The following is an 11004-nucleotide window of genomic DNA, read 5'->3' on the forward strand; positions in this document are numbered from 1 at the left end:
TCTTCCGCTCAGGAAAAGCAAGCCACAGAAGCAGCGGGCTCCATGGGGAGCAGGACACCGCGAGGCAACGCCACCACCCGTCCCACTCCCAGTCTGACTGCCGAAACCCCAAAACATAATGATTCTCTTGGCCCAAAGGGGACGTTGACAAAGACAAAGGCTGCAAAAGTCCTCGCTGACGAGGCGGGAATAACCACCGGATCATGTCCCGACCGCCGTGTCTGTGCTCAGTCCGCCGGTGGCCCCTTCTGAAAGTCCCCCGCCACACTCCAGCCTGCCAGATACTTCTCCCCTTCCCGCATCCCAAGGCCTTCTGCAAGCTGGCCATGCCAAGGAGCCCTCCCCCCGAGTGCCCCAGGCGGCTGGAGGGGCGTTTCTGCAGAGCGGCCGCCATACCTCGGCTCCGATGCGTCCCTCCTTCCTTGGCCATCCGGTACTGGTTCAGCTCCTTGGCAAAGTCGTCATAGTCCTCCTTCCCCCCATCCTCATCCTCCTCTCCCTCGTATTCACAGTACCCCTCGTTCTCATAATCCTCGTACGGGGGGTAACTCTTGCTTTCCATCTTGGAATACCCCTTTTTCGGGCCGCTATGAGAAGAGGCGTACGGCTGGTGGGACTGAAGGCAGAAGCGTGAATGGTTAGGAAGGAAGGAAAGAAGGAAGGAAGGAAGGAAGGAACAAGCCCCGGACATCTGCCCTGCAACCCCACGCAGCCTAACGAGGCCGCCCCCTTCTCCTCCCCAGCCCCGCCCCCTTTCTGCACCACTGACAACAGTGGATGGGGAATCCCAAACAGCCAGGCCTCGGCTGGCAGCCTCCCTTCTTCTGGCATGGCCCGGCACCGCCAACCTAGGGGCACCTGCCTCCCGACAGGGACCACGTGATCCACAGCCCCAGCACAGCAGCCCCGGGCACCCCTGTGAGCCACAACGGCCTTCATTCCCCGCCACTGGCCAAGGCCACGACAACACCAGCCACTTACGGAGGAGTAGGGAGGGCTGTAGTCCCTATACTTCCGGTGCCCCTTCTCGCTGGGGCTGAAGTCCGAATCCTCACTGTAGTCGGAGAAGTCTTCACTGGAGGAGGCATGGCGCTGGGGGGGGGGGGGGAGGACACGGGCGTTACTGATCACCATAGATCCTCTTTAGTGACCCAGTTCTGGCTCCTCGGAGTTGCAAAGAATTCCCTGCCGAGGTGGAAATTTCATCCCTCTCGGCGCAGTATCCAATTACCCATTTCCTCAGCGGCCAAGAAGGCAGCTGCCAGCACTTGGTGCTTTCAAAAGTACCGAGCACAATTGGAAATGGGGTCCCTGGACCAAGAGCCTTCAGCGGCTTCTCTTATTTTACAAATCAGACACTCTGGTTTTCTACAGGCAAGTCTGGAAATCACCTGTTCCCTTCACCCAAAGGAAACAACACCTACTCCGTCTCTCCTGGTCACCCTCTGCTTTCTTCTTTTCCAGCCTTCTGCCGGCGTAAACGCTTTCACCTTTCCTCCCAGATGCACAACGCTGCAGTGACGCTTCAGGCAGAGCGCCCGACATATGCCCAGCCCCTCCCTCCCCCAGACTGGGGCCAGCCGGAGAGGAGAGGAGGGGCTTGACATCAATACACCCTAAGGCTCCTTAAGCCCACCTTGTGCCGGGACTTCCTTTTCTTCTTCGACCTCCGCTTCTCCTTCTCTCGCTCTTTCCGCCGCTTCCTCTTTCTCCGGTGAGGCTTCTCTTCATCCGAGTCGCTGTGATGCTTCTCGCTTTTCTCCTTCCGACTCTTCTCCCGCGACTCTGAGACACTGTGGGGCTCCTCGCCCCCATCGTCTTCCAGCTCCCCTTCTTCCAGCTCCCCATCCTCCCTGAAAAGACACAAGATCGGAACAAACTAAGAGATCTTTCAGAGCTGGAAACCGTGCTGAATACGAAATACCAGTGTTGGGACAGTCTGTTCAGCCCCCGGCTGCCCCCACCCTGCACGGGACACGCTCCAAAGAGAGCCCAGCTTGAGGCGACAAAGCATGTGCTCAAAGATGAGACACACACACACACACACACAAACACGCAAACAGGACTCCCCCAACAGGTTCTCATCTGTTTATGGCTGGAAAAATGGAAGTTCTCCCTGCTAAATAACACGTAAAAGACGGTACCGTTGACTTAAACGATCTTTTGGCTGCCTCTACACGTTGGTGAGTTTTACTGCAACCTCCCCCCCAGCCCACCTAACAGAGTAAGGTTCAAAGGGTCCCTAGAGGGCCCGCCTGGAGCTGCGGGGGCTGCACCACTTCACCTCCTGGCCCCAAGAAGGAAAATCTCCAAGTCCCAAGAAGGAAAACCATTTCCTGAGGGGGAAGCACTTTCCTCTTCCTTCAAAGCTAAAATATGGTTTTGCTACTGGTAACAAATAAGAAATGCGCTTCTCCACGTGTCTGGAGCATGTCGCAAACGGTAGTCTCAGGAAGCCCCATGATCACCCTCAAGCACAGACTGGCATTATTCCCCCTTCCCCTTTTAATTAGCCATTTACTGAAAAAAGGCGGAGCGTTCAGGCTCCGCACAAGGCTGGTCAATCTGCTGACGGGGGGGGGGGGGGGTGAGGTCGTCACCGCCGCAGGGTGGTTGTGTGGGGGGGGGGGGGGGGGGGGGGGGGGGGGGACGGTCTGCCAGAGCTCACATTCCAAATCCCTCTCTGCACTGGAAGCATTTCTCATTCAGACACAGTTTTCAGAGTGCACCTGCACCGTCCTGATGCCCAGCCCCCAGCAGGCATTTGCTTGGCACCCTCGCCCCTGGAAGGAAAGTGCGCCCACCTCCCCCGCTCTGGTTTGACTGCAAGGAATCTGACTGCACACACACACACACACACACACACACACCGGGCCTTCCTCTCTGCTTCCTGGGAGCCGCACACACTCAGCTGGGGAAATGCCAGGAGACTTCTCAGGGACCGCTTATCCCGTGAAGGCAGGAGATCCACGGGCCTCTTGCCACCTGATTCCTTCTTTTGCTGAGAGCTGAACTGCAGCTATGCTGACTGACCCTCCAGGCCACTTGTGGTTTTGCCGGTTAAACCAGTATCTTAACCGTCTACAACACCAAACCGGGGCAAACCACACAAGAGCAGTGCAGAATGGGGAAATCCTGGAGATTCTGAGGTCATGGGGCAAAACACACAACTTTGTCTGGCGGTGGGAAGGGAAAGACTATAGACATTGGGGGGGGGGGGAATAAAACAGATGTAGTTCTGATTTATTTTATTCACTATGCTGCAAGATGCAAGCAAACACAGACTGCTGCACTGTTTATGAACACCACAAACAAAGATGTTTTGGTTTTGTTCAGCCAAGAACTACAAACATACTCCCGTGTTCGAAATGGCGCCCCGGCCTTAAGTTATCTAAGAGTTAAAAGTGGAATCCGAAGGCACAGCAATAAACAAAGGAAGTTTTGACTACCTGCACCTCACAGCAGCTAGCATTATGCAGAACAAAGTGCACAAGCCTGCAGATCCTGCTCAGCTGAGGCAAGGCCTGGAGTCACGTGCCACCATCCCCCTTTCAAATGGCTTCCAACTCACTGAAAAAAGTAGTGCCTCCACTCGGCCTCAAGGGTCACGGTGCCAAGGGCTGCCACCGAATTGGAGCTAAAGTCTACAGCAAAACTAATTTTTCCATCGGTGCATCATCACTGACGCACAACTGCCACGATAACTGTGGGCAGAAGCAGGCACATGAAATGTGCGTTGTGTCAACACAGCCTTTGAAATGCCACCATCTCCAGTTTCTTTCTTTAACCAGAATCTGTTTCTGGAAGATCGATAGCTCCTGATCCAGAATTTCGGTTCTCAGGGTCTATGGAGAACTGAAGGTCTGCGTAGGTTAGAACCAACCATGAGTTTGTTTCTGGCCTTGGGGTGCTCATTTCCACAGACACAGCCCACTTTCCTTTTACACGGGGCAGGGTGAGGAAATCTACGTCAGGCACGGGGATCTGAGACGTCTACATGTCTGAAGCATACAAGGACTGAGTTTCCCAATACTGTGTAGACAGTCTTACACAGTCGAGTGCACATTTATCAGAAATTATTTCGGGGGAGTAAAAACCAGTACTTTAAAACCTCACCTTGAAAAGCTTAACATTCTAACAGGGACAACGTTCATAAGTGATCAAAAAAATCCCTCCCCCCAAAAAACAACAACAACAGGAGGGAGGGAGAAAAGAATGAATGCCCCCCCCCGGGCCATCACATCTCTCATGAAGGAGCCGGGTGCTGGTGGGAAAGGGTTCTGCTCCACCCGGGCACACTTGGCTTCTGCTCTGCCAAAGCAGCTCCACCCTCAGACAGAAGCACAGACAGGCACAGCAGGACACAACCTACAAAAGCCCAGCAGCCTTGGAAGACCGTTGTGTGCGTAATGGGGTGCCCAACAGTCAGGACTCAGGACTTGGCTCTGCGGTCCCCACACACTCACCTCCTGGGCACGCGGGTATCTGAAAGGGGGGGGGGGAGAACCCCTTCCGATCCTCCTGAAGCATTTCAAAGAAACTGCCTTAATCAGTCTAGACCAGGGGTGGCCAAACTGTGGCCCGGGAGCCACATGTGGCTCTTTCACACATATTCTGTGGCTCATGGCAGGGCAACTGGAGAAGCGAAGGGGAGGCATACGTTTCTCCTTCCCTCCGTCCCTCCCATATATTGGCTTTCTTTGTTTCTCCCTCTTTCTCTTTCTTTCCACCTCTTTCATTCTTTCTTTCAATCTCTCTCTCTCTCTCTCTTAGACAAATCAATATCATTAGCAAACAAATAGCATTATCAATATCTGTTTTTACCCCTTCTGTTTTTTATTTTTTGGCAGTCGTTTAACGTTAATCAAAAGCAAATTTGCATATTTCTACAAATAAAAATGCGTAATATCTGTTCCTGTCTTGTGGCTCTCAAACATCTGACCTTTATTCTGTGTGGCTCTTACATGACACACAAGGTTGGCCACCCCTGGGCTAGACTGTGACAATCCTCAAAGAACTCTGAGACCACCATGTCCACGGTTTCCAGAAGATCTTTTGGGAACACAGGAAGAACTACCAGCCACCTGCACTCTTGCCAGGACTAATCTCGAGGAGTACTCTGGAGAGCGCCGCTGGCATGCTTGCAGGGTGGCAGGAGCCCAAGGAACTAGACAGCGGGCGGGCGGGGGGGGGGGGGAGAAAGGGACGGGCAGCAGGTTACCCGCGTCTCTTGGCCCGCCCACCCCCACTGCACACACAGCCTGACCATCACGTGTGCAAAGGCACGGTGCTTTGGAGGACAACAGCGGCTCCCCCAGAGAGGTGTTTTGCTCCCTGGACACCAGTGCCTTCCTCCCCAAAGGGCACTCCAGGCAGCTTCTAGAGTCCAGGGCGTTTAAAGGAGATCAGGGTTCCCTGCCGTTCCACGGCAAGCTGTTTCCTGTTACTTGGGACACAGCATTTTGCCGATCTGCTGTCATCTGAGGGAAGCATCCTCAGCCACAGCTGTTTGCACATCAGGCAGGGAACAGGCTGCTGCGTAAGGAGGAGGGCCCGAGTGATTCACAAGGCTCCCGCCAGGCAAGTATGCAACAGTGAATTCTTCCTAAGCAGAACCAAATCTGGTCATGCAATTCACTGTCATACAATCTGTTCAAGTCCTGAAGAACATCTCAAGTGAAAAAGGACAGGTCATATCCCTACAGATGACCGTTTTAGGGGGGGGGGGGAGTTTGAACAGCTCAAAGCGTGTGAAGACAGGGAAGGTACGTGAAAGCTACTGAGTTCCAGAGTGACGGCATCTTGCCTCTGACACCCACAGTCCCCTCTGGCACCACGGTCTCTTTACCCAACACCTCCACCGGGGCGCAAACACAAGCTGTGAACCTGTACAATCTCTGGAGCGCTGCACAGTGTACAACATGCCTTGAGAGCTTCACTGTGGAAAGGCCCTGGAGATGGGCTATGCTGCCGCCTGACAGTCAAACTGAAAACATCAGGGTGATCTAAAACTCGGGGCACGGAAAGAAAAGAGGACGGATCAAGAGTGTGCGAAAAGTGATTAACCGGCAAGTCTGAAGAAAATTGTTATTACTGAGTGCTACAGGGCTCTGTCAACTTCATAGTACGGCCTGCCACGCGTGTTCCCTCTGGCTAGAGAGCAAAGCCGCGCAGTCGCCATGGGGCTTTCAGAGGGGAATGACGACGCTGGGAGGAAAGGCCCACCGCCAGCTTCTCAAGAGATCTGCCCCAGAAGGCAGCCCCCCCCCCCGTAGAATGCTGGGCTTCACGCAACACACTGCCTCACAGTCACACACCCCCGCCCCCGTGTGACTTCACAGAGCACCTTGGCAGAACCTCCTCCGTTGCAGCAGGACGGCAGGAGAGGCAGGAAGGCACAGAAGGTAACCAACCGAGAGCGAGCATAATGAGGAGGTGGCAGAGGGGAAGGCAGAGAGATTGTAAGCCCCCCCCCCACTCTGTGATGGAGTCAAAACAGCCCCCCCATGGAACACCAGCAAAAAAAAAAAAAAAAGCAGGACGTGCTCCTCCTCGTGGTTCCGCCTTCAGAAAAAGGGAGCCCCTTGTTTAACGGCAGCGCCCAAGAGCTCTGGGGAGAACGCGCTCCCCTCTTCCTACGTGGTGCCTCAAACTTGACAAGCGGGGCAGGCCCTTTGACGTCAACCGTCACAATGGAAGTCTCTGCTGACCCCTGACGGTGGTGGAAGGAAACATCCAGGGAACGCCACACGAATCTGAACTATTCACAACTGGGCGAGAGAAGTGGAGCAGCCCAGTGCCTCCCCCTTGGAGACGGGCCAACGGCGGCAGCATCAACACACACACACACACACATTGCAGAAGAGGAGGAGGAGGAGGAGGAAGAGACTGGATTCATACCCCACGCCCTGGGAGGCAGGTGGGGCTGAGAGAGCTCTGACAGAAACTGCTGTTTTTCAAGAACAGCTCTTGTCAGAACTACGGCTTGCCCAAGGTCACGCCAGCCAGGTGCGAGTGGAGGAGGAGTGGGGAATCAGACCCGGTTCTCCCAGATTAGAGTCCTCGCGCTTAACCACCACACCAAACTGGTACAGGCTGCCGGCCTGTAAAATGGGGGGTGTCCTAGGGAGCCCTGAGATCTCCTCCCCAGGCCCACAGCTCTCTGGGGCAGAGAATACACAACTGTTACGACCTAATGGATGAAGAAAAACTGCCAAGACGTGAAAGCAATACTGGCTCACTGCAGTGGGGAGCTGGGTGCTGGATTTGCTAGGGAACCAGCTGTACTAGGGAACCCGCATGTCGGGTTGGTAAAGCTGCTAGCTGACAAAGAGGTCAACAAACAACCAAGATGCTTGAATGCTGGAAAGCCTTCTCCTGAAGACAGACAGTCCTTGCAAGACGTCGCTCAGCTCCCAGGGGAGGCACCGGATCTCTCCCACGGGGGACCCTGCAGTCCCAGGCATGCTGAACTTCGGAAGGCCGCTGACTCCTGAAGCAAGCCCACACAGGGCTGGGCCAGAAACTCTCGTCTGTGAACCTGGCATTATTCCCTTCCTTAGCAGGCGTGAGGAGAAGACCTTTTACAGAGCTTTCCACACGTACAGGGTCACATCACGAGCGGTCCTCATGTCTGCCCTTCCTCTCCATGAGGAGGAGACATCTGGATTTTCAAGAGACCAAAACAAGCCTTCCTCCCCCTCCCCACAAAGTTCCCCAAGCAGCCTACCCCACAGGTTTTATTTGGGAAGACCTGCTACAGTTGCTGGAACACCTTCACAGCCCCAATTCTGCTCCAAACCCAAAATTCAACACACCTATGGCCCGCAATGTTCCCTCTAAGCTATGGAGTCTTGTGAGCAAAAATTACACTTTGTGAGCGACTGGCATCAAAGTTGTGAGCGAGCGACTTGGCTATAGCATAAATTAGGTTACTCTGGAGCTCTCCTTCATGAGCTAAGACAAAAATGTGTGAGCCAGAGGCTAAAAAACTGTGAGCTAGCTCACACTCAGCTTAGAGGGAACACTGCCTATGGGGTGATAGTAAACTGGAGTACAAATAGAAGGCGGCACAGTCCGCGGGACACAAAGCCCCTCACAATTCAATTACTTTCTCCTACTTAGAACATACGAAGAGACCTCCTGGGTCAGATCTGTATAAAGGTAAAGGTTTCCCTTGCTCGAAAGCCAGTCGAATCCGACTCTAGGGTTGCGGTGCTCATCTCCGTTTCCAAGCCAAAGAGCCAGCGCTGTCCGAAGATGTTTCCGTGGTCATGTGGCCGGCATGACTGGACGCCAAGGGGCACGGAACGCTGTCACCTTCCCACCGAAGCGGTACCTATTTGTCTACTTGCAATTTCTTGCTTTCGAACTGCTAGGTTGGCAGGAGCTGGGACCAGAGACGGGAGCTCACTCTGTCATGCGGCACACTCGGGTCTCGAACTACTGAACTACCGACAAGTCCAGCATCCCATTCCACACACGCAGGGGCTGACCTGCCACCCTGGAAGGCCAACAAGGAGGGCTCACAGGCCAAGGCCTCCCCACTGACGCTACCTCCTAGCAGTGGGTTCCTGGACATGGAGGTTCCCTTCACTCACCAAGGCCAGCAGCTACTGAGGGGCCTCCCCTCTATCAATCTCTCCAACCCCCTTTTGCTCTGCGGGTCACCCAGAGTGGGTTCACCAGGGGACAACCCTCAGCAACCACACAAGAGTCTGGGGGTACACACTCCATTTCCAGTCACCTTCAAACGTACACATCTACTGCCTCACTGACTGGGATACGGCTATCTTACGCAAACCAGTACTTTAAACGGATCCATCCAAGGCACTGGACTACCTTTCCACAAGGGACTGAATATCTGATCAAGCGCTCTAAGGGATGTCCGTAAATTGCCGGCTACCGAAGTAATGGGAGTCCTTCCCAAGCCATCCTGAAGGCCACGGTGCTGACTCAGGATATTCCAAGTCTCGACGGCACTTACCCAAGAATGCCCTATGCCAGAGTCAATGGGGGACGGGGGACGCTCAGCAGCTGGGGAGGAGCCGGGGAATTCGGCAGGTGCCCCTGCCAGAGCCACAGGGCTGGGGGGGGGGGAGCCCTGCCTGCCTGCCTGCTGCCACCTCCTCCTCTTCTGCAAAACTAACTCAGGCACAAGAGGATCTTCAGGCTCTCTCGGGATCCTGATTTTAGACATTCCTCAGTTCGCACCCAGCAGGACTGCTCTGACAAAGGCCCGAGGAGGCCTGGGATACAAAGGGCCCTGTACTCTCCAAGCGGCTCACCCTCTTTTGTGAAACATTAAACGAGTTCTATACATCACCACGTCTTCTTCCCTTCCAACTTCCCAGCCTCATTTTGTCACGAAGCCCTGGAAACAAAAGGGCGCTCCAAGCTTGCTGGGCTGCCCAGGAGGCCTAGATCGTAATGTCAGCAGACCTCGCCGCCGGGCCCTCGCCCGATTTACAGAGGGGCGATAGGATTACCAAAACAATGCCTGTCAAAGTGCTCTGAGCAGAGAGGAATGACTGATTATTTGAAGGAATCTGGGATGATCGAGTCAGGGCTGCAAGAGGGGATTCTACACCCGAACGAAGGACGCGAAGTGCACCTCTGCTCAAAACAGGAGCGCAAACTATCCGGGGCTCTTGCGCCTTGGGTCAGGGCAACCGGCAGAAGAAGCCGGGGGGAGGGCGGGCACATTTTCAACTTGTGGTCTGCCGTGGCTACAAACATCTCGGCCAGATGTCTAAGCGCCGATCCTGGCCGCCAGAGCTGCACACTCTGGGCTGAACGGACCTTCCCCGCTGCAGTCAAACCACACAGCAAGAGGCTTGGGCAAGTAAGAGAAAAGTTCCTGACATAAACAACGCATAGGAGTAAAAGCGCCTGTAACCTCTGGGAAAGTTCATTCTTCCTCAAGCTTCCGAAAAGCCTGGTTACTAAGTATACTTTTGACACCCCTGTATAGAAATCTGCCTTTTCCTCCCACGGAGAGCAGCTGGTAAATTGCTTCCCTTGCTGGGTCAATCAGTCTTTCTAGCCTATGTATACGTTTGTGTTTTGGGAGTCCAAGGGAAGCCCCAAGAGAGGAATCCAAGCCAGCATTATTTCACATCAATGAACTCGTCGTGGCCTTCATAAGCCATTTTTTCTTCTTTGTTTTAAAGCGCAGGTAGACTAAAAATCCCGCACTGGGGAACAAAGCATACACCCTTCTTGCTCATGGAGGAGAGGAATTGAGTGGGCTTGGGAACTGTCACACTGGGGGGGGGGGGGGCGCAAAGCGACACACACTGTACACCACAAGAGAGGTTTCTCCACTGGGCGTCTGTTATCTTATGTGAGGAAGAGGCAGAAACGTTTCACAGCACATGTGGTTAGCCAAGGGACAGTGGAGAACGGGGCGGAAGCAGGCCGCGACTCAGGTGCTTACACTGTACAGGACCGCTGCTGACCAAGGAATGGCGGGAAAGTGTGTGGAGAGAACTGGGGGCGTGGGGGGGGGGGCACTGTGATTTTTCCCACTTTGGAACTGCTTAACGTTTGTGGAAGACAACTTTCTGTGGTTTATCTGGCCGAGCCTGCCCCCCCACCCCCACCCCCTGTGCAGCGGCAGGGTGTCCATGTTCCACGTTAATGGGATTGATACACAAATCAGGATGAAGATGGGGGAGTTTGCAGACAAGGCCACTGAATCCACTACCTGACGAATGCTCTAGGCAGACTACTTTTCTGCTTTTTGGAAAACATTCTTGCTTTTTTAAAAAAAGGGGGTGGGGGTTTTTTGCGTGCTTTGGTGAGTACTTTCCTAAGCGGATGCCAAGGCGTGGACTTAGACCAGGTCCAGAGGAGGAGGCTTGGGGGGAGGAGACGAATGCTCTAGGCAGACTACTTTTCTGCTTTTTGGAAAACATTCTTGCTTTTTTAAAAAAAGGGGGTGGGGGTTTTTTGCGTGCTTTGGTGAGTACTTTCCTAAGCGGATGCCAAGGCGTGGACTTA

The 11004-nt window shown here is 54.1% G+C and overlaps 2 protein-coding genes across 2 annotated transcripts in view; one reads left to right on the top strand and one right to left on the bottom strand.

Annotated features, from left to right (window-relative positions):
* The window catches only part of ZC3H4 (zinc finger CCCH-type containing 4), a 14711-nt gene extending 10578 nt beyond the window's left edge, over nucleotides 1–4133 (bottom strand). The window contains 4 exon segments of the mRNA XM_015407118.1: nucleotides 397–616; nucleotides 982–1092; nucleotides 1637–1853; nucleotides 4117–4133. Coding sequence (XP_015262604.1) covers nucleotides 397–616; nucleotides 982–1092; nucleotides 1637–1853; nucleotides 4117–4133 — 565 coding nt within the window.
* Nucleotides 4134–7299: 3166 nt separating this feature from the next.
* SAE1 (SUMO1 activating enzyme subunit 1) overlaps nucleotides 7300–11004 on the top strand; it is a 19575-nt gene continuing 15870 nt past the window's right edge. The window contains exon 1 of the mRNA XM_015407119.1: nucleotides 7300–7310. Coding sequence (XP_015262605.1) covers nucleotides 7300–7310 — 11 coding nt within the window. The remainder of the gene's footprint in view (nucleotides 7311–11004) is intronic.

The sequence above is a fragment of the Gekko japonicus genome, unplaced genomic scaffold (assembly GCF_001447785.1).
Source record: "Gekko japonicus isolate JY-2015 unplaced genomic scaffold, Gekko_japonicus_V1.1 scaffold3305, whole genome shotgun sequence".
NCBI classification, from domain to species: domain Eukaryota; kingdom Metazoa; phylum Chordata; class Lepidosauria; order Squamata; family Gekkonidae; genus Gekko; species Gekko japonicus.